Source organism: Ascaphus truei, chromosome 7 (genome assembly GCF_040206685.1).
Source record: "Ascaphus truei isolate aAscTru1 chromosome 7, aAscTru1.hap1, whole genome shotgun sequence".
Taxonomy (NCBI): Eukaryota; Metazoa; Chordata; class Amphibia; order Anura; family Ascaphidae; genus Ascaphus; species Ascaphus truei.
The window spans coordinates 89,903,736-89,928,017 of NC_134489.1; the positions used below are offsets into that span (position 1 = coordinate 89,903,736).

Sequence of the window (24,282 nt, forward strand, 5' to 3'; positions counted from 1 at the left end):
ACTGCACCGGAACGGACGACCGAAACCGCTGGCCCTCGAGCCTGATGCGTTGAAGGACCACCCAACACTGCAGGGCGACCAGCACCGCACAGAAGAACGTTGTATTCCCATCGCGGTCAATCTCGGGAGAAACCTCTCCAAGCTCTGATACTCGGCTGGCAAGTTCCGTTCAATAGGGAAAAATGAATCTCAAGGTAAAACCCCCCATGTGCAGCACTCACAGTGACAGTAACCTCAGACTTCACCACACAGTATCACGCGAATGCGATCAAAACAGGCTCTGTCAGAGGATCACTCCGTCACACTGTCGGCATGAATACGGTAATAGCAAACTGGTGTGAACAAATATGCTTACCAGCCAAGACACTGCGGGACAATATAAAGCGGCAGCTGATGACTTCACGGTATAGCACCACAATCAGTGGCCGTACAGAATTGTCTTCGAGCCAGTAGTAAGCTGCAAATCGGTAATATAAGCAGGATGAATTGGCAAAGTAAATACAGTATGGGCAATAAAAACATCAGGTATCCTATGCGTTTTGTAGTATGCAGACTACTTCATCAGGAATGCTTTACCAGTGGTTGTTCTTCACAAGCAGTGGTTTTATGGACAATATGCCCTGAACTTTGTCATAAACCTCTACTATTTTTTTCTATCAAAACTTAATTCTCCTCTTCAAGTCATTTTACATTTCTAATCCTTTGCTTTTCAGAGGCCACAGGCGCAGCACTTGGCTTAGATTTTGGAGATTGTTGCAGTGAGTCTAAGGCAGTGATTATAGTGCAGGCGCATGCAACGGAGGGCATGGAGATGCGTGCGCCTGTCGCCCGAGCGATCCGTGCACTCTGATGGGGAGGCGTGGGCGTGATGTCACCAGGCTGGTTCGCCCTGATTGGCTGAAACGCTCCCATGATGCAAAAAAACTAAATTATTTCTCTTCAAAATTCCGCTGTGCTTCCTCGCGCGTGCGCACTATGGCCAGCCTGATAGAGATACTGTATTTTGTTCACGTGACGCGCACTATAATCGTGACCTTGTTCTTGATGCTGCGCCTTTTCTCCCTGGTCACTCCTCCCTCAGCCCTCTGCCCTCTCCCCTCCAGTTGTCCTACCTGTGGCCCACCCCCTCTAAACTCCTCCCACCTCTCACTTCTCCCACTTCTCCCTCTTCCCTCCTCTCCCACGACTCCTCCACTCTCCCTCCAGTCCTAATCTAACCACTGCCATTGTATGTATAAAATGGAGGATTTTATAGCTTAGCACAGGGGTGCGCAAACTATTAGAATTATGCCCCCCTTACCTTCTCCCCCTGTGCTTGCTCCCCCCTCACCCCTTGTGTCGGTGTCAAATGACATCTCAGGGTCACGTGACGTCACGCCATAGCAGTCTTCAGAATCAAGGTATGTTGAGTTGCAGGGGCCCCACGCGATCCCCCTGCATTTAATTTAAATGCTTTGGGGAAGAGTGCGGGACCTCTGCAACCACCTGCGCACCCCCATAAAAATATCGCGACCCCCAGTTTGCGTACCGCTTGCTTAGCACATAGTTAAGACTCACAAGCATCACTAAATCATGCAAGATTCACTCTATTTTAACATAAGAGGTAAAAATAATGCATTTATCGCAAGTTTCATTACAATTTTAACATTTGGTCGCGCAGATTTTGAAATTTTTAGGGGGATTTACATGGTATTGGTGCTTTTCTAACATGTTTGCTTTATCAGCTACAAAATGCATGATAGCAAGTTCGTGGAGGGAGAAGAACCCACTTATTATGACACAGACCGATAATAAAATCTGGGGTATAATGACTGTGGAAAAGTTGTAATCCATGTTACACGGCACTCGCCTTCAGTTCCAGAAAGTACGGGGCCCATAGACTTCATTTAAAGAGGCTGATCCTTGGCCATGGATAAGCAATATTATCAACCCCTGAAGTGGAGGCAAAGACCATCCCCAAACATATTCCTGGGTTATCGGACGATAGGCGGGGAATCAATAGGGATCCCCCTTCTCTAAAGTTGACTTTGATTCTCCCTTGTATACATACCTGTGAATGTACGAAGATTTTAACAGCATTGTACTTACTGTATTTCCTGAAGTGTGAAGAAATGTTTACCTACCCCTCCCCAGGCAATTTTGTTTTCTGTATCCCCCACCTTCCTACGCTGTGTTATATTACTAATGAAACTCAATAAAAAAATATATTTAATAAAAAAAATGTGTAAAAAAAAAAAAACCATTGGAAAATTATATAATTAATAATGTGAACTTTGATTATGCCTTTTCTGTGTACAAATATTTGTATTAAGTTTCTTGGTGTGCGGGGGGGGGGTACATAAAGAAAATAAAAAGTGGGGGTTAATGGTACACAGGGAAGGATGTGGGACTGGCTACCTTAGCCTTAGTTTCAGACCTTCAAGTTAAATAATATTTATGTCTGTTGCCCACAGCTCACAGAGAAAAAAAATCCACCCGCAACATCATTGCAAGCGCAAGCCTGTGTGTAAGGGAAACATGATGCATCATTACCAACCATCTTATTTGTTATTGGCGAGCTGTCAAGGTGGCCATGTTTAATCCTGAGAGTGTGTTTACCGAACCATGAATTTCACAGCAGTAAATATTCTTCCTTCAAACTTTCCAGTTCAGATTAGTTGAAATAAATGTTTTACCTCAAGTTACATGCGTTGCGGCTTTAACCAGAGACAATTAGTAACAAAGAATAGGTTCACTTACTGAGCGCTGTTAAAGTCTAAGCTCTGTGGAATATTTCAGAAACATTTGTGCAGTTAGTCTTGGGTGACATCTTCCTCTAGTTCACATAGCTGCCATCAAAGAAGAGACAATAACAACGTTCTTGTGTTTAAAAATACTTACCTACATAATAGATTAATGTAAAGTTCAGGTGGAGATATAGGTGTGTATTTTGGGAAACCAAATAGGACAACAAAATGTACATAGATCATCACCCACCTACCTCTACTCAACCGCCTTCTGTGTTTGTCTCTGACTTTCAATCCTATCTCTCCTCTTTTGCTTTGGGGACCTCAACTGCTGTATTGAAGACCCCCCTCTCCTATGGGCTTCCCGCTTTCTCTCTCTAGCCTCTCTTTTGGCTTTCACAAATGGACTGCAGACAGCATCCATAAAGACGGCCACTACCTGGACCTGGTTTTCACACAAAAAAAAATTCTCTCTGACTTCTCCATTTCATCATTTCCTCTCTCTGACCATCCCCTTATCTAATTTTCTCTCAGTTCTCCCCTCCTCTCCTTCTCCATCATCCATCTACCTCTCGCTTCTGTCAAGACCTGAACTCCATTCATCTACTGACTCCACTTTGTGCTCCTCCCTCTCTTCTCTGCTCCACTACAAACTCTGACAACCTGGTCATGAACTACAATTCTGCGCTATCCTCCTCTCTTGATCTACATGGCCTTTTTTTTCTCTGCCGTTCTAACCCCAGATTCGGGCTAAACTGCGATACACGCATACTCTGCTCCTACACTCTCTGCATCCTACATGATGACGCTCCCTGACGCGTTTCGTCACACACGGGTAACTTTTTTGACTACCCTTTGAAAAAGTTACCCGTGTGTGACGAAACGCGTCAGGGAGCGTCATCACGTAGGACGCAGAGACACTACGTCACCACGGAGCGCAGGAGCAGACCGATCCGAGCGCCAACAACACAGAGACTTGCCAGCAAGGAGCGACACTTTACGATCTCTGGAACGTGTTGCTGAACCATCTACTTGCCCTGGACATCTTGTAGGACTGTGGTTCATCCATTTTCGAGATCGGGGGATTCCCAAGAACCAAGCGAAGCTACCGGATGGTGGTGATTATTATCACGAAATGCTTTTATATCTTGTACCCTTGTGAGTGCATTTTTTCCCCCCCTTCCCCTCAATAAATTTACGGTTTTATACTATGGGGTGTGCGCTCTCTCCTTTCTACAGAATTCCTATGGATGTGATTAGTCCTTCTGAGAGCAGCCGGAGACCCCTCACACCAGGATCTATCCACATTATTGGACTTTTACTTTGAGGACTGGTTTTTACCCTCTTTTTTGCTTCTTTTATTATTATCATTTATTGTATTCTGATTTGGGATATTCACAGGTCTATCACACTTATTTATGTATTTAATGTTTGCACAGGCACTTAGTTAGTTCTACTTCACATTATATATAAAGTTTAGAATTTATACTGTATCTATTATCACAATATTTTTATTAATTATTTTATCTCTGCCATTTCACTTATTTTTACACCTCCAGTAGGCGCTGCTTTTTTCTTTTTTGTTTGTCATGTATATATATATATATATATATATATGTATATATATATATATATATATACAGTGTTCGACAAACCTATACATTTGCACGCCCCGGGCGAGTGGATTTAACATCGTGGCGAGCTCCTATTGGCCCAAGCAGCACACGTGTGGTACTAGGTGGCGAGTAGATTTTTTGGTGATTTGTCGACCACTGTGTATATATATATATATATATATATATATATATATATATATATATATATATATGTATATATATACATGTATATATATATATGTATATATATATATATGTGTATGTATATATATATATGTATATATATATATGTATATATATATATATATATATGTATATATATATGTATATATAATATATATATATATATATATATATATATATATACACACAGCACATTTGATTGCAGGCCAGTAACAGAACCCCTGAAGAAGTGCGCATGCGCACGAAACGCGTAGGGCCTTTGAGATTTCATTACCAGCATCACTGATAGAGGAGCGGAGCCTTGCAGCAGTTCCTGGAGTTGAGACCATAAGGAGCTGGCATTTGGAGTGCGATCCGGTATCCATGTCCCGCCCGCTGGGACGCAGTTCCGGGCGAAAACGGAAGGCGTCTCGTGGAGTAGAAGGCAGAGTCGCCATTTTCGGCATCAGCACGAGGAGTGACCTGCAGGACTCCACATGTGGCACGCGCTCACAAGCATCTACCGACGGATGATCGATTCAGTATCCATTTGCCTATATCCTGTGGTCTTGCTGTAAGTAGGATTCCGGTTTTAAAACACCGGAACCTGAACCTGCTCGTCACCAGTGTGCTGGATTTTACTGTGTTCATTAAAACCTTTAATATTAGTCAGCCTATTGTTTAGTGTTGTTTAAGTGTTGTTTGGGTTTGTCTGTGTATGTCTATATGTGTTAAGTTTTAACCAACTGTGTTACACTATGATTTTGTTCTCTTGTCTCCCCTGCATGGCATATTACTTTTGCTGCTGAGGAATCTGCTGTCCACTGGACTAGAATACCAATTACTGGACATTTCAAGCCATCTATTGGACTATATTCACCATCCAATTGGACTTTAAGGCGCCGGTCTGTATCTGGTTTTTTTTTCTGTGTCTCACTAACTGTGTTTGGGTTAGAAGTTCCTGGCAGCCTAGTTTATTATTTAATATTCACACTGTTGTCCTTACAATCACTACTATATTTGTTTTGATCAGTTTTTAGCGCTATTCACACCACTCTTTTTTCTTTAGGCCAGTAACAGCACCAAAGACAGCTCAGCTTTAGTGTCTGATGCCAAGACCTGGAGAATAGAAGATTGCAAATCCAACGTTCTGTTGAAAAAATACCTATTGCGCTTAACACAAGCACAATTTGGAGCCAGATGTGATTTTTGCTTTTTAATAACTGAAATCCAGTGGTATTTTTAGGGGTACAGATTCCCTGAAATGGAAGACTTGAAAACAAGCAGCGTTTGAGCCTGGTCCTTTAAAGTATAGCGTGGAAAAGATTTAGTAAGCCGTGCTTGAAGTAATGGTTTATAGAAATTTGTTGAAGATTTTTGGAGCATCTTAAAAGTCTTGTGCATAAGTTAGATGCTGTTGACATCTTTCAATGGCTTCACTTGTCTTTCTGCATTTATTGTTTGCAGGAATTATTACTGGTACACTGATTTGTGCCAAGCCATTTTTGCTGAACATGTTTCTTATGAAAACAAACACATTACAATTGTGCTGATATATAGGGAGCGGTTGGAGAGATGGCTTTGTTGTTAACGACCTTCACATCAGAAGCAGTCGCTTTATATAATCATGAAAAACATACTTCATATTCCTGTTTTCCCATTGACAGGATTTTGCTGCTAGGATACATTGTATCTATTGTATGTATATTTTTATTTATGTAGTGCCAACTATGTACGTAGCGCTTTACAAATGAGACAATACAGAGAATTACAATACAATTAATGCAATATACATAAAATCAGACATTCGGTAAGGAAATCCATGCCTCGGGAAGCTTACAATACGAGCAGTATGTTATCAGATTTAGAGACAGTAGGTGAAGACGTAAGTGCAGTAAATGGCAGTGCATGACCATAATAATTCATAAGTACGGAGCAGTCGGCATTAGTTCAGGCCATTGACATGCTTCATTCAGAAGGTGTGTCTCAAGGTTTGACATAAAGGTGGGAAGAGAAGGTGTTTGGCGTAGACTTAGTGTGAGGGAGTTCAACAGGAAAGGGGAAGTAAGGGTGAAAGGTTTAGGGAGAAAGATAACAGTGGAGGTAGAGGGGGTAGAAAAGAAGCAATTGTGAGAAAAGCGCAGGAGACATGGAAATTGAAGCTGATATGGATATGTAGGGAGGAGCAGACGAGTGGAGAGCATTAAAGGTTAGAGACAACTTTTTAGGTGAACTGGAACTTGATGAGAAGCCAGGAGAAGGATTTAAGGAGAATAATACAATACATTGTATTGGGAATAAGTGGAATGAATATAACTGCAGAATTTTTAATACATTGAGAAGAAAGTTGCAAGTCAGGGAGATCTGTTAGTAGGTTACAATAATTCAGATGGAAGAGGATAAGGGTATGCATTAGACTTCTAGCACTAGAGTGAGAAGTAGACAGAGGAAAGGGCAGATCTTACAAATTTTACAGAGGAAAAAGCAACAAGTTTAAATAGGGAACGAATGTGAATGATAGGACTGACATTGGAGTCCTCTATGCAAATGCGTTGGTGACAGAATAGATGTTGGTTCAATTTGCTGTGGTGGAAAAAGGGGTTATCAGGCCATGTTTTCGTGGAAACATTAGGCGCTCAATTTAAGGCATTCAATTTGAGACAGTGGAGCGACCTTCACAATCATATAGCCAGAAACTTCGAACTGGATTTCAGGTGTAAGTTTAGGGGTCGATAGATAAGTCTGAGAATCATTTTTGTAGAGGTGATACCTAAAGCCAATTGCGTGTATGAGGTCAACGCACGATAGTGTGTAGAGATAGAAAAGGAGATATCCCAGAATAAAGCGGTGAGGTACACTTGAGAGGAGCGGGAACAGGTAGAAGGAGTCTGATGGGATTAAGTTGTGCGAAATTATATAAGGTGATGGTCAAAGAGCAGAAGGGGTGGGGGGAGGGTTAAAATAGAAAAATCACAAAGGGAAACTTTTTTTTTTCTTTCTTTTTTATAGTAAAGACCAGGTCTAAATAGTGGCCATGTTTGTGGGTGCTGGCAACAGCCCACAAGACTGCGTAATCAATGTGACAGTTGAAGGCCCCTAGTAAAAGAATGGGAGAGTCAGAGGAGAGAAAAAAAGAAAGACAGAATACAGTCTGAGAGGAAGGTAGAGGATGTAAAGGTAGGTGGTTGGTAGATGAAGGCCACATGCAGAGAGGGTTGAAAAGCTTACCATCATGAACCAAAAAAAGAAGAGAATAAAATGGATGTTTGCATAGAAAGGAGCAGATATTGTAAGTGAGGAGAGACCTATCCCACCACCTTAGCCAATGGGGAGTGGGATGCAAGAAAGAAAATCCATCCCAGGCGACAGCAGTGTCATGTTCTCTAAGCCAGGTTTGGATTAGAGAGAAGAGATGAAGGGAGTGAGAGCAGAAGAGGTCATGTACAGCAAGAACTGCTTTTCAAGTTGACAGCATTTGGCTGCTTGCATACATTATTACTATTGGAAACACAAGGGATAGACAGCACTCAAAAAATGCTAGAGACAGTGCAGGGTGTAGAAGGAACAAGGAGGACCCGAACTCCTCCAAAATAATAACCAAAATACAAGTGTGTACCAGTACTCACTGATTTATAGAATACTAATCAAATGTAGGAATAAGCCAAATGATTTTTTTTTTTTTTTTTTTAAATAATAGAACAAGTTGTTCCCCCACATTTCTGTATTCAGGGTCATTTGTGTATTTATTGCATGCATTATTACAATTTTTCTTATATCTTGTGCTTCTATTATTAAAAATGTTTTTCATTTGGCATATTCCTACATTTGATAGTATTCTATAAGTCAGGGAGTGCTGGAACAAACTATTGTATTTTCATTAGTATTGTTCTACCATTGGTATGATTTAGAACTTTAAGGGTTATTTGTACAGACATCAGCCGGTAGCCCTTTCAATGCTCATACAGTATGACACACATAAGGGGTGATTGCTACCGAAGCAAATCACATGGTTGCAATCCCGGCAGTCCGATGACATCTGGGTGCTGCTAGATTTCTGGCATTGTAAAGGTAATAAACCTCTAACCTATTGTAACATTAAAAACAAAGTTGACTTCATTTTTAACCTTCATACGGCCAGATTTGCTTATCTGTGTAAGCAGTCTAGTTTGCAATACTGTACTACCTTTCATTGCAAAGTCAGAGCAAAAGCAAGCCTGTTTATGCAACTTAGAAAACTGTGGATTGGTAGGACAACTGCCTAGTAAAAAAGCACCAAACAGCACACCGGGTTGTAGAAAAATAAAAAAGATTTATTGAGTTACATATTAAAAAAACAAAAAACATACCAGGGACAGAACAGGGAAAAACTCTGCTCCCACACGTTTCATGCTAAACAGCGGTTTCTCAAGGACAGCGCTTTCTGTCTCCTTGAGAAAGCGCTGTTTAGCGTGAAACGCGTGGGGGGAGTTTTTCCCTGTTCTGTACCTAGTATGTTTTTTGTTTTTTTAATATGTAACCCAATAAATCTTTTTTATTTTTAAAAACCCGGTGAGCTGTTTGGTGTTTTTTTACTGGGCAGTTGTCCTACCAATCCAGTTATCTAGCGTGCAACTTTTTTGATTGGAGTGGAGCTTCAGCAGTTTTTTGCAGGTTCCGGTACCTGTCACAAGCACCATCCAGTTCCAGAGGAGAAGGTGTTTGGATCTTTGGCAACATCACGCTCGACTGCGAAGCAGCTACTATGGATGCTCTGGTACAGTGGTATTGTATTAATCATCTCCAGAAGTGATGGAGTGTGGACCCAGGCTGCAATTTGCTCAATCGGAACTGAACTAAGACGGAGGTAGAACTTCCACTTGGTTTAGGGGCGTCAGAGGTAATTATATCTTTACTCTGTCGTGCATATACCCCTGCCAGTTGTCCACATATACCCTGTGGTTTACTTGGTTAGTCCTGATCTCTATTTACCGTTGTGTGGTACAGGGCATTATACAATACCTACAGATCCAACTGTCGAATATTCCCAGATAACTATATACTTTACATTGCATACAACAATACACTGTATTGCAGGACTTTTTAGGCTGATCTTGGAGCCAGGAGTGATCAATTTCTATTTGTCTATTTTTGCAACTACTGTATCTAGCATAGACTGTATCTTACAGTACGTTGAACGATTATGGGTTAGTTCACATTTGCGAAATTATCTGTATAGCCCATTATAACTACCATTGATCCCAAGTGAGACTATTTTTAATTGATTGCATGGATGAATAATTTGCTATATATCTGCCTCTCCCTTGACAATGGCTGCTTCTACCTGCTCCTGATTGTCTCTCTTGATTATCCCTGTGATGCAAATAAGGCATCTCTGCTCCTTCACTTTCCCATCTATAGGCATTCTGGTCTCGTATGAGCCATACATTAAGTTTGAGATCTTTGTATGGCTCCAAGAGCATTCCGTCATTTTCATGACTACTAGAGGCTAATGTAATTTGCATTTTCTGTGTCTAGATCAACACGTCTAGATTGAAAAGATGGATATATGAGGGGATCACAAATGGGTGTGATCACTAAGTTAACACTATAATTTCATGTTGCATCAATGTTAAGGTAAATATTATCAACACATATCCATTTGGCTACTGGTAATGTGTGCAATAATTAGGGAAAGAGTTGCACAAATATGTTTTCATCTCAAATTGCAGTAATCTGAAAGTTCGCACCAATTAAATCCACCAGATATGAGATTGCATTACCTCCGTGCTGAACCCGTCCCCGTCAGAGATTTCAGAAATTGTGCAGAGCAGGAAATTGACAAAACAGAAATTTCTGACACGCCAAGGAACAAATTGCTTTATATTCATACATATCCTCGAAGGTATATTAAATTAATGTATTTTCTTTTTTGAACTTCTGTAATGAAATGTTTTGAGAATGATTTTTGAATTGGTAAACTGACAAGTATAGTGGATTAATGTGGTACATAATCGCTGGCAATTTTGGGCTTCCATAATTTTTTTAAATTTTTACTAGAACACAATATTAAATTAGGGAAGGCCATGAGTTACAGCGCCCCACTGTGCTTCTATTCCATGATCCAACCGTTAAAAGAAAAACTAGTCCAGTATTAACAGAATTCTCCTCAAGTTTCTATGGTGAGGCACAAGTTATGATGTACACTCATTGGTCTGCTGGGCAGAAGCTAATTCCGTGTCTTATGTCAGATCAGCGCAACTGGCACCGGTAAAAGTGTATGCAATTTCTCCATTTTACTTTGTATGTATAATATTGATGCTATTTTAGATACATTCATGAAATGTGCTGTAACAGTGTTATAACCAAAAGCGTGCTCAACCTAAATTGTAGTTTAAAGATAAAAGTGGCTTTGCTTAAAAGGAGCAACCTACCCTAACTAACCACAATTCTTTTATATGATTGGAACTGTGCATCCTCCCAAGCCAAACCGCACTATTGTCAGCGCCTGGGATCACCTCTGGTTCCAGGGACACCTACTAGTGAAGCTACCGGTATTGTATCCTGGTTTTTAAGGGGGGATTTTAATGGTCACCCAATAGGAAAGCACAACTGATGATGATGCAGTGTCCTATTGGCCCTATATTTGGTAACCATTTTGCTTCCCAAGTGAGATGGTAACATCACCAATAGCTATCTCAGAAACCAGGGTGCTCCAGAGTAGGAGACACTGCTCCTTTAACAGGTGGAGAAGTATTGAAAAGTGGTCAGGGACTGATTTACTAGACATACTATAAACATGGATTTCTACTCCCCCCCCCCCCATTGACGGCCATGCAAAATGTTAAGTAACTCAACCTTTGGTTACACACAACTAATTGAAGCAGATTTTAGTCTAGTCCATTTGGTAACCTTAGTTTTCATTAAAAGAATGGTTCCCAGTGAATAATGGAACCTATGCATCAAACTCGAACACTGCGTTTTCGCATTAAAAATAGATTGAATGTCATTAAACAAAAAAAAATAATTGAAAATGTATGAAGGACATCGGAAATATAGATTTGAGAGAGAACTCGGCCTTTTTCAGCAACTGTCCATGACAGATCCCAATACATTATATGTTATTGTAGCCTACATACACTGAAATACTCAAAGCTTGCGTGTATTCAATTACCTGAGAAGTTTACCTAATTGTGTAAGTGAGCAAGAAACTGAAAAATGGACTTCAATATTTAGTGCACCTATTACAGACTGCTGAGTCTAGAATGTAAATGACATCCATTAATACAAAGCAAAGTCATAACTTCAGCAACTTGTCCATCTAAGTTGCCAAGAAAGAAAATGGTCATTACAAACGAACGGTCCTATATGCTATATCCCAGACGGTTTCTACACATGTAGTAGGTAATCTCTTCATATGGTATTGAGTCCAGATCAAGTTTTCTATTTTCCCGTGTAGAATGCCATTAAACGTCAGAACAAGTATCTTTAAACCACATCTGTTTCTCTTCTAATTGGCATCCGAGAAGGACAGACTAAAAATGGCACCAACGGGGATGTTGTGGGCATTTCTGAATACAATGTACTACTAAAGCAGGTCAACTCTTCATAGTTCGGATTTAAGGAAAAACATAAAAAATTAAATGTTCATGTTATTTAGGATTTCAAGGAATATAGTCTTTTGTAGGATTTGTTTTGTAAAATGTAAACACAGATCTTTTTGTACTTTTTTTGACACGTTTTATAGCAAAGAAAAATATAGATTTATTGAACAAAAAATACTGCAACACTGCTTGCAAAGGGCTCACCTGATAAAATTTAGCTTTAAACACAGAAATAAATGGCTCTACAGGTAGAATTTCAAGTATGTGACCATTTTTTTTTTTTTTTTTTTAATCGTAAAGTAGGTGCAACATTTTTAAAAATGTCACAACACTGTATGACCTGTGATACTCACAATATTTACATTAACTGCATACATAAAACCATAAAAACTCCGAAATAAACGGTATGGACTGAAACAAATTACTCCTAGCACCCACGCTATATTAACCAATGAAAGAGTGCACAAAAATACTTTACATAGGCTACTAATGTAAAGTATAAAACGATGAGGAAGTACAAACTGAATCAGTTCAAACATCAAAGTAATGGCTGATCGGTACAAATGAAGTATTAGTAAAGAAAACTAAAACTTAAAAAAATAAACACACTCAAACATACATCTTTATGAATAACATCTGTGTAGACACAAAACAGCAGAAAAGCAGACTAATACAAAAAAATGAACAAACATTAACGGTTTAAAAGTAACACGCACACCATCTTGTAACAGAAAAAGGTGTTAACTTGTGGTTCTCAACTCCAGTCCTCAAGACCCCCCCAACAGGTCAGGTTTTCAGGATATCTGATTCAGCAATGGTGCCTCAATTTCTTTGACTGAGCCACTTTTGCTGAAGCTGGGAAAGTCTTAAAACCTGACCTGTTGAGGGGGGGGGGGGGGTGGGAGGGTCTTGAGGACTGGAGTTGAGAACCCCCCCCCCATCAGTTAACTAAACACACAGATTGGTTCACACAAGTTGTATGGGAGACCATGTCAATTTGTCCAGGCATGGCATGAAGGACCATCAATGAACCTAACTCGGAGAGATCATTCTTAACTTCAGGCCACCATAGTTTAGTGTAGCTTGTTGCAATCCACCAGGTTTTGGGTGAAGAAAGAAAATAGTCAACCACATCATATATGTATATATACACATATATGTACATAGAACTTATCTGCACACACATACATATATAAATATATACATATAGAATGTAATTATTAAGATAAAAATGTCAGGTATCATAATTCTTTTGTTACAATACAATATTGTAGGCTCATTTATTTATAGTGTTTTTTTTCCGTTTCACATTTTCACTTTACGTAACATAAATAATTTGGTTAATAAAATAACTTGCATGTTTCAGCCACAATTATATATAATCTGTTAACAGTATAAATACTTTTTTTTTTAAATAAAATAAATCTGTGATATGTTACATAATACTGATAAAATAAAAAAAAAATAATAATAATCAAGCTGCTGGTAGTGAGTCCAGCCACCTCAGCTTCTTATGTATTAATACTGTGTGACGGGTCGTTAAAACCAGAATATTGGTAATACATGCTTATTAGGTTAGAATATCAAGACAGTACTTAGTTTGTTAACTTTTTTTTTTTTTTTTTAACATAGCCGGTAGTGTAGTATAAAAACATTGTTTAAATTAGCAATAAAAGCTAGAGTCAGTCAGTTTAGTTGTGGAATTGAAGGGATATAGCAAATTACACCTTCACTTCAGTGGGTGGCTTGCAATTAGAACACAAAAGAATTGAGTAGCACTTAGCACACCACAGAAATGTATGAAGAAATCGAAATAAATGAAAACTATATGTGGAGTGCTGCTCAGGCTGCAAACAGGCACAATTAAAATTACAACAATCCAACAGGCACACCGAGATTACAATGTGAAGAATTTTACGTATATTATCAGTGTTGTTTTGGGTCATTTTCCAACAGCATCCAGACAGTTCAGAATTGGAGCTAGTATATTACATTCAATTCTTCACACCTTTACAACATAGGTTTGCCTTTCTGGTGGCTTTAAAATATGAAACTTTGTATTGGATTCAGAGATATAGATAGATATATCTATATCTATATATAACACTATGAAATGTTGCTGCTCCGTTGCTGTAGGGTCTGAGACCACATCAACGGAAGGCCCTTCCACTGATAAAGCGATGGAGAAACTATAAAATTAATTATTGCAGTTTGTTAAATAAGCAATTGACATGCAATCATATTTCCCTTTGGATTGTGCAAGATTACACTTTCCTACAGGGACCTGAAATGGAGCACAGTGCTTCCAGGCAAGGTTCCTTCCAAATGGGTAGAAATGGAGACACAAAAGCGTGAAGTGAATGTCATAATTAAGGTATTACATAATCATGCCTGTCCTCTGCCGTCAATTACAAAAACAGCATCTCTCACATTATCATATAAAAGCATTTAGGCTGTATCATTATTTATCACTATACACTGGTAGCCTCTCGTATGTGGACTTGATAGAAACCCAAATAATTTTTGTACACTATTTTTGTACAGTAAAAGATAGTGTGCATTAAGTACGCTTGTACGTGACAATATTGTACACTATTTACATTTCACGTATCACCATGAAATTCTAGATTTTCTATATACACATTGAAAATGTATCAGAAACATTTGGACTATTTTTGTAATCACAACTGTATCATCATAGAAAAAAAAAAAACATCTTCAATTACATGATTTTACGTTTTCTTTCAGACTTTGATGGGCAGAAACCCATCTGCCAAAATGCAAAAATATGTACCACGGTTTCACTTTACACCTGGTGGTATCTATCAGTCACCATAGAAATATTGATATACATATATTAATATCAATACCTATATACAGATATATGTGCATGTTCTCAACCATGATTAGACATTCAATGTTATCTAGAAATCTTTCTCCTCTTGGGTTTTGGAGGTTTCAACTGCCTGTCCCGCTGTGGAATCTGATGTACCTAGAAAGACAGACAAAACTGACAATTAGTAAGGGAAGTTTATGCTGTATCAATGTAGGAGATATCCCTTGACAAAGAATATAGTTCATGCATTTTCTCCACTTACGCCTTACCTTAAAATAAACCCTACAAATGACCTAGGTCTTATTTGGCTGGTGTACATATAACCATGTGTATGCTGACAGACAAATAGCTATTTAAGACAGAAAAATAGAAAACTACGAAGCCAACTAAATGGAAGAGTTATTAAGACACTTGGAGGCAAATTCATCAAGTGCTGGTTTGAGTTGGTGCACCCAATTCAGCGTTACCTGCCATTCACGTCAATGGGAGTGAACGTTGGATCCTGGTGAATTTGCCCCTTTAGTCTATGTTATTCTCACAACAGGGAAACACTCATGAGAATTTGGGTTTAACAAAGTTGTGAAAGGATCCTTACATTTTTTTTCCTTTTGCAGCATAAATTAGCTTTTGCTGCATGATCATATTTCAGCAAGGGTATTGGAAACATGATGAATATTGCAGCAAAAACGGCTGGATTTCATGATGCTGTCTAAAAAGATCTACAACATTAGGAGGGGAAGAAAAAGGAATCCCTCAGTAAGATACTGGTGTATGTCAAAGTTTGCGAATTTCACATCTTTTCCAAAAGACAATTGAAAATTCACCAATATTTAAGCCTTGGTATTGGACTGGCATGCTATGCGAAGTATCTAAATATTCATAACCCCTTGCACTCTGACACTGATCTCATCAATTTAAAAATTATGTATATTTAAAACTGTAAACTTGACAGAACTTATTGCAGAATGCTGGACACGGTATGAATCTAAAATTAGGAAAATGGCATAAAAACTTACATTTCCAGACATTTTGTCCAATTCGCTCATTGCCTCGTGTATAGCAGCTTCTAAATGGTTATTTAGTGTCCCACTTCTAAAATTGAACACACAATAAAAACAATATAAGTTAAACTCCTAATGAAAGTTCTTAGTGCAAAAACAATTGCATTTCTAACACTGAAAGAAAGATTAATTACAATGAGATTTTTGTTTGCTTTGGTGCAAAAATGCTACAACACAATGTACCAAATATATCAGTTGAATAAGGCCAATTAAAAATGAGTCCACAATTACATCAAGTTTTAAACTGGAAAAAATTAACAGATTAATAATAAAAGGATGATAATGTAAAGAGCCATTTATTGCTCGTGTCTTCTTCCTCCACAAATGTTTCTCCTCTGCACCCCGCAATTCAGCTGTTCATATCATTTGGTCTATTCATTTTCCCAGGCTTCCTACCATGTGGGTTTAGTTATAACATTTATATAGCGCCCTTATTCAGGGCAATGTACAATAGGTAGTAAAACTATGGTGGGGTTATACATGGAACACTTCATGTGATGGGCATAGAGTAATTGTTAAGATTTTTTGTGGTGGGTAGGGGTGGGGACATTATGGTCAGGCTATGGGTTCAATGCACTGAGAGTTTGCTTGGTTAGTGGGCAGGGATCGGATCTCTGGATTTAGTCTTGTCTGGGACATTGTAATAGGTCTGACAGTGGGGACAGTGTAGGGGATTAAATCAGTGAGCTGGGTGACTTTGGAGAGACTTTAAGAAGGGGTGAGAGTAGGGGAGATCATGGACATTGGGGAGGGTGTCGAGCTGTAATATCTGTAAAGAGTCTTTCCGTTATATTTAAATACAACCTGTGCGGGTAGACTGACTATCTGTTGAATACAACAGAGGATGGAGGGATAGGATTCAGAGACATTTCTATTTAAAAGTACCATTACTATTTTTATTATAAGATTTCTCCATAATGAACAAGTGTTCATCTTTTCACCTCTACTTCCCCCCCCCCCCCCAATACGTTTTACTCTTGAATAATCATTACAGAACCAGTTAACATTACTGCCAAGCCCCTCCCACTTTGACATCACAGGGATTGTCAAAGTGGAAGGGGCTTAGCAGTAATGTTAACTAATTCTATAGTGGTGAGTTCAGTATAAAACTATTTATTTGAGAAGTCACTCATGGAACACATCCCAATGCTGCCTGGTTGGTTGAATTGAGAATAAACAGCAGAGGTTGCCATGTGAACACTACTGAACACTTTTTTGATTTTAATTTGTATTTAAAAAGACTAAATCAGCCAGGCAATAAAATAAATAAAAAAAACCTAGCAACTTTAAAGTGTATCATATCCAGCTCATTTTTAAGATATTTTATTTTTTGGGTAAATTGCACCATGAAGTTATAACTTCACCAAAATTCAAGAATGCTTCATGAGCAAGCAAGTGCTATATACTGTAGTTTGCACCGCAGATTACTGAATGGCTATTGTCTTTAGTGGCAGGTAATGCCGATTCACACTTGATAGCGCTTTGAGAATTCCCGGCCAGAATTTTCTATTTACAACCTATATCTAGGATCATTGTTACTGTTAGTTGGAGTCTGTTGCTTTAGTATACTATACTATCTTCATGTTCTTACGATGAATGTAGTATCCTTACTTTCTGTTCCTCTTCTGGGCACGACTGTAAGCTTCCAAGCCTTCCGTCAGTGTCTTCAACTTCTCGGACTCCACCTGAATGAAGGCATGAACACCAAGTTACCCAGACCTTGAGCTATTAAACAATAGTTGAACTTTCCACGCAGTATCCTACTTCTGTAAGGTTCTGCTCACCCTGGAAAACGCAACCACACATTTGCAAAACGGACATCGACATCACTAATTAGTGATGAAAGCGATTGTGCGTTTGAAATGGAGTACTGATAAATTTCTTCTGAGAAAGATCTCAACTGCCGTTTCCATCACATCTGTTTATACACAGACCAAACACACCATCAACATTCATACATAGAATGCCCCAATTGTACATGGTGCTCTAATTCAAGGATCTAAGACAGATTAGACTCCTTATATTTAAGTCTAACTAGTTGAAATATGTATACTTGCACTATAGCAACAACGCACAATTAAACTACCAACAGTGTAAGAGTTCTGAATTGTGCAATCTTGACAGCCATTATTTGATACTAAAAAGGCGGAATTGTATTGATATTCCTCAATCACTGGCTCCTGCTTTTTCTGGAACAGCACAAACCTGCCCTCTGCATTTACCTCACCTGTTTTAGACGGCAGCAGTAATAAACACATACATTTGCACTTTAGCATTCCTCCAAACCCAAACAAAAATTGCATTCTTCAGACATTTTAATTTCGTATAGCTATATAGCAATGATTCTCATCAGCTTGGCACAGAGTCACATTTTCCTTATGTGGCAAAACTGTTTTATTGGAAAAGTACCCGGGCGCTATCTCCGTGTGATGTGCATAGGATATTAAAAGTAGAGTGTAAGATAAGAAGGGTATCATACAGCCTTTGGATATTGCGTATTTGTCTTGAGATGTCCTCATGTGACTCAAAACCCCAGCAGGATCTATCCAGGACCCTTGATGGTAATGGAACACAAGAAAAATGGGGGAGCACAGTATGAGGAAGGATGGATTTTAGGTGTCTTCTTTAGCTGGTGATCAATGTGGTGAAAACACCTCTATTGAAACATCAAGGTTTCTTTGACTTGATGGAACTTACACAAGGCAGTGTAAGTTATTTATTCATTTATTCATTCCTTCACCTCCATACACACTCAATTGTATGTTCTCCTCCCATCCACTGAGTCCACCCCACAAACTGATGTTTCAATAGAGGTGTTTTCACCACATTGATCACTAGCTAAAGAAGATACACCTTAAATCCATCCTTCCTCATACTGTGCTCCCCCATTTTTCTTGTGTTGCAAAACTGTTTTAGTTATATTCTAACTAATAATGTAACTAAGTATTTTTATTAACTTTCTTTAAAAATAAATACATTTTACCAATCAAAAAGCTGTGTTCATTGTAGTAAGACAGGACCTGAATGTAGTAGTTGTTACACAGCAAATTAGGACAAAGATAATCCATCACACAGGCTTTAGTATATACAAACTGCAGGGGCACATTCAGTAAACAGGCACAGCAATCACAGACACAGCAAGTCATCAGCACCCAGTGCCAACTCAATTTAACAGTCACTTGTTTTCATTTGTTTCTAGTCATCTTCATTCTATTTGAAAAGTTTACTGTAAAACTTGGCGTTTTAAAAAGATTTGTGGGAAGGATAAAAAACTATGGTGTCAAACTCAAATCTATATAGGATTAGTAAAATGTATATGTACCTTTGCCTCCTCTGAATTCTGTTGATATGAGTTGTGCATGTGTTCCCGCACAAAATTTCCGGGCCATGAAGCCAGTCCTTTGATTTGGCCCCAGACCAAGTCGCCCACATTAAACGTCCTTGGTCTATAATGTATTAACTCATTTGAAGAAGGGGAATCCGGTATCCTAAGATCATCCTCACTACTGATGCTTTTAGTGTCTGAAGGACTAGGGGCACAGCCATTAATGCCTTTGGCATGGAAGTCTCCGTTGTAATGGATGTAGTCTCTTGCTAAAGAACTTTCCAAGCTATTTGAAGAACTTGGAGATTGCTCCTCCATACCTAGTTCTTGCTTAGGAATGCTTAGCAAATCTCCAAATCCTCTATACTGCTGAGGCCTATTTCCATTTATGTGTGCACATCTTTCCACAGTGTTCTCCAGTCTCTCTTTAAAACTTATCATAGTTCTTTTGTAATGGTTCAATCTGAAATTATCATCTAGCATTTTATCATTTTGACAGTTTCTTGGTGGAATCAAAATCTGGCATTGCTCGCCTTCGAAGGAGTGCAGCATAGACATGTTGTTAGGTCTTGCTTGACAAGGATTGTTGTGCATCTGGGTGGTATGATCCAAATACTCCTCACATTTCCACCTGTTCATTTCACCAGGGCTTTGACCTCCGTTCCACTGTTTTTTAGGTGTATTGCATCCAGATGATTTGAAATAAGCAAACGCGTCCCCTTCATTCAAGTGTTTGCCGTGATCAAAATTCTTCCTCATCCTGTTACCTCTAGTGTTTCTTGTTCTGACTTCATGATCAGAATGACCAATGTTCCTTCCATGAATAACTGCACTGACAGCACTAGAGAGATTTAATGGATCACCAATTGATGCGGTGAAGGCACTCATGGCACTCAGAGCTGGGATGGGACTCATCCGTGTTGTACTGGTAACAGCTGTAGTGATTACTACCTGCATTCCTTTACTTGCAGCATCCACCACTGCTTTATAGATTGCATCCACCGAGTTGTCTCCATCTCTCAAACCATCTTTAATTTGTTGCCCTAATAATTGTTCAGTTCTTTGCTGCATATTACAATGCTTATCTGGAAAGGGAGGAAGTGTAGTATTGGGATTCTCAGGTAGCAAAGAGACCCCCATCTGACTGTTCATATTTTTGTTTGATACAGTAGAATCTTCTTGCATTCTTACCTAAAGAAATGAATATGTAAGAAAATTGATATGTAATACAAATATATACAGAGTACTGTATTCTATCATGATTGCCTGAGAAATGCAAAAATAAAAAGCTACTTTAAAAACATTACATGATACATGGGTTTTAGGATAGGAGGAGTGTTTTTGGAATATAACACATTCTAAATGCTAACCAGGTGCAATCATTTATACAGTTACCTGGAAGTTTTGGAACAAACAGGCCATTGGGTTTAAATTGTTAGTTGGCCCAGGAATAGGAGCTTGCCCTTTTAATGCCTGGAGATTCTGGTACCCTTGGATAATTTGTTGTTGCTGATTTGGAGGAAACATCGGAGTGTTGCTTAGTAACGACTGGAGATGAGTTAGCTGATGGTTATTCAAGGGAGTGTTCATTGATGACATGTCACCTGCAATTCCCCAAATGGCAAGATATTAGTCAAAAGTTATTTTTATTTTTTAATAAAGTCAATTTTACGGCATTGCCCACGATCAGGATTCCCTTGCTGAAACAAACATGCTGTAATGTGTAAAGATTGGACTACTGCTGCATGTGCATTCCCAAATAACCTTGCTCTATTCCATAACATATCACTGAGTCTACACTGGAGAGTTCACCAACATGCTGATGTCTACCATGCACTAACAATCAATAAGGAGCCATTACTGGTAGACAGTTGGCCACTGACAGCTGGTGAAGGCAGAGGAATGTATAGTACACATGGTGATGTATCCAAGTATTTCTTAACTGACAAAATGATAACAAATTGCAACACATTCCATTTTTAAAAGGCGTCGTTCCACATTATTGAAAACCCAATGTATTTTGGTAAGTGGAAGTTAAGGTTTCACAAAAGTCTGAGCATCCCCCTGATTTGAAAATCAGAACTATGGTGAAAAATGCATTTGGAAAAGCTAACTTTAATACTTCCATTCTCAACTGATATACATGTTCAATATTGATTGATTAATCATTCTGCAATACTTAGCGATTGCTCCAAGTGTCCTACATTTTTAGACTCCGTTATAATGTGTTTAAGCAAAAGCAATAACGTAAACGAAAACATGAAACCAGGAACAAGTGATGCACACTGATTAAATATTTTTTTTAATGTCGTTATTAGAGCTGTAATATTTTAGCTGTAAGCCAAATGGCTACTGCTAAATCTTTTTTTTTTACAGAAGTTACAGGTTCAGCGGAGGTAGGGGTTAGGGTACGTACTGAGTCAGTGGCTTTGGTTTCAGTGGTCACTGATTAGAGAATTATCCTCTTTGCCCATTTTTTGCAGACATGGCTTTTACAGTGATAATCATGGGTATTGTAAATTTTTATTTTGGTGAAGCAGGTAAGCATTTGTGGGAAAGCCAAACTATGCACAATGGTGGTTTGTAAAATTATATTCGAGTGGCAAAATTTGTGGTGGCATTTGTATGTTCTAAATGTGAAGCGCTAGCTGTAATGTTTCATTTCATAATAGTTAGAATTAATTCAGGAAAAAATAATATGTGCAAAATGTTCTTTTTTGACTGGTGAGAAATGTCACTTACCAAGCAGACCAAGTAGAGGGTTAAGTAGATGTGGCACCACTATGTTACATTGGGGTTTTGCTGGATCAGATGTATTCCCAGCATTATTAGATATGTTCAGCAATGTTTCTTGCCATTGACATCACTGCTGTCCCACCAAGTGTTGAGACAGCCAGTGCTGCCACAGCGGAGGATGTAGTGGTTTTGGTAATGGTTGAGAGTAAGGAGGTTGCTATGAAAATCTTTGGATGATAGAGTGTGGAGTGTGTCACCAGAGCTCAGGACACTTTCAAACAGCTAGGGATTCAAGGTCCCAGTTGCAGAAGGGAGAAGAAAATGATTAGATGTGCCACTGCTTAAAGCGCTTGGTAAAGGGTTGTCTGCGGGGTTAGGTAAACGGGTCACAGCTTTCCATCTCCCTGATTGCGCTGCAACTGATCTGCTGGGACAGTAATCTGTACTACTGAGGGCACGTGATTATTTTGTTGCAATAGATCTTACGGTTAACTGGAAAGGTGTCAAAGGGGAAAGTCCAGCTTCTTGGGCTTGAAGCAAGGTTGCTAAAAACTCAATCTGAACAGGCTGAAATGATTGCTCATTCACGTCACTGGATAATAAAACTAAAGCAGCATTTACATTTGAGATGAAAAAATCTAGAGCGTTATGGTTGATCTCAGACTTGCCTTCTCCTGTTGAAGGCTGTAGCATATGTAATATGTTCTGATTTAGAAGATGCTGTTGATTCACCGGCAAAGGCATAGGTAGCGAACTCAGGAGATTTGGATTTACAGAGTGTGGAAGATTGTTTGTGGTGTTCTGTGTAAACCGAGCTGGATGCTCAGGCCCGAAAAAAGGAAAAGCACCCCCAATAGGAAGCTGATTCGGCAGTGTATTTCCAGAAGCAGTGGTGACGATTACTCCATCCTGGAGGACAGATGTGGTCTTTGTAATAGCTGGTTGGCCCGTGCCAGCAATGACTATAGACGACAAAGTTCCTGCCCTTCCTAAAACACAAAGAAGCACATGTATTAATAATATTTATAGAGAAGACAAACAGATCGTGTATTAAAATATTTAGCAATATATTTCACAGTAAAGCTATTAATAGCAACTAAGCATTCAACTATAATTTGTAAACAATAAAAAGGCAATTTAAAGAACCACATGGTAAGTATGTAATCTTGTACACTACTAATTTTGTAGTGTTGTAACCCATTGGAATTTGCATTTGACGTGAACTTCCACATTGGCCCTTCGGTCACTAAATAGGAAACATCTAATCTCTCAAATAAGTGACTGATGATATGAAGAGTACATTAGAAATATTATTCACTATGAATAACTAATGTTCCCAGTAGTTTGAGCTGTAAACTAAAAATAGATATTGTTGGCTTAGTAATATAAGGATACATTGTAGCTGCTGAGTTACACTGACTGAAGGATTGATTAAAACTGAAAGGCGGCCCACAATGTTAGGCACACAACTAGATTTATAACAGGAGCACCAAACGCTTGCCTGCTTAGGTAAGAATGTAGAATAATACTTGGTCACATGTTTTACATATAAAAACAAGAATGAAATAGGGGGAAAGTAGTATTGCTGCTTTAAAGTGAAGAGAAATGACAACAGAAAAGGAAAATGTCAAGTAGACCCAAAATGCCAGTGATTATAGTGTACCAATGCAGAGAGTAGTGTGCAGCACTAAATTGCTTTCAAAGTATGATGCCTCTCATTTGGCTAGAGAGCCTTCCCAGCTCTTAGGAAGGTGCATTCTATATTAAAGAAAGTAATTAAATACAAAAAAAGATCAAGGGAATTAATGAACTTTAACAGCCCTATGCTTTGAAGCGTCTCTTTTTTTTTTTAAACTTCATATCATGACCTACTGGTGCTCCTTCTGCAATCCTTCTGTTGCATCTCACAGCTAATAAATTGGTGCAGAAGACAAAAATACCGTGTGCAAAAAGCATTTCCATGTCTCAAAAGTGAAACAGTTAGTGGTACACATATTCCTCATTTTTAGAAAGAAAACAAATCGCCATCTTAGAATTCAAAATATGAGTTAAGTTAAAAACGTAACTGCTTTTTATTTAAGCCATGTCAGTAAAAGTCATGGAACGTATTTGCAGATCTCATTAGAAGACATTGGGACTACTTTATCCCTTTGCAGCTGTACTTTTTTTTTTGACATCAGATACCAGGTAGGGGGAGGAGGGGGGCACGAGCATTGGGGCTGACCAGACAGGGGGGGGGG

The 24,282-nt window shown here is 38.8% G+C and overlaps 1 protein-coding gene across 2 annotated transcripts in view; it reads right to left on the reverse strand.

The window, feature by feature from the left end:
- Positions 1 to 12,312: 12,312 nt before the first annotated feature.
- The window catches only part of MBD5 (methyl-CpG binding domain protein 5), a 53,046-nt gene continuing 41,076 nt past the window's right edge, over positions 12,313 to 24,282 (reverse strand). The window contains exons 9-14 of one of the 2 annotated variants that reach the window (XM_075609424.1): positions 22,711 to 23,031; positions 20,702 to 20,910; positions 19,304 to 20,497; positions 17,593 to 17,666; positions 15,937 to 16,012; positions 12,313 to 15,076 (exon numbers count right to left, since the gene is read on the reverse strand). In XM_075609424.1, the coding sequence (XP_075465539.1) occupies positions 15,005 to 15,076; positions 15,937 to 16,012; positions 17,593 to 17,666; positions 19,304 to 20,497; positions 20,702 to 20,910; positions 22,711 to 23,031 (1,946 nt within the window). In that variant the 3' untranslated portion in view covers positions 12,313 to 15,004. Of the gene's footprint in view, positions 15,077 to 15,936; positions 16,013 to 17,572; positions 17,667 to 19,303; positions 20,498 to 20,701; positions 20,911 to 22,710; positions 23,032 to 24,282 lie in introns of those variants that run through there. The other variant, XM_075609425.1, reaches the window with a different exon arrangement.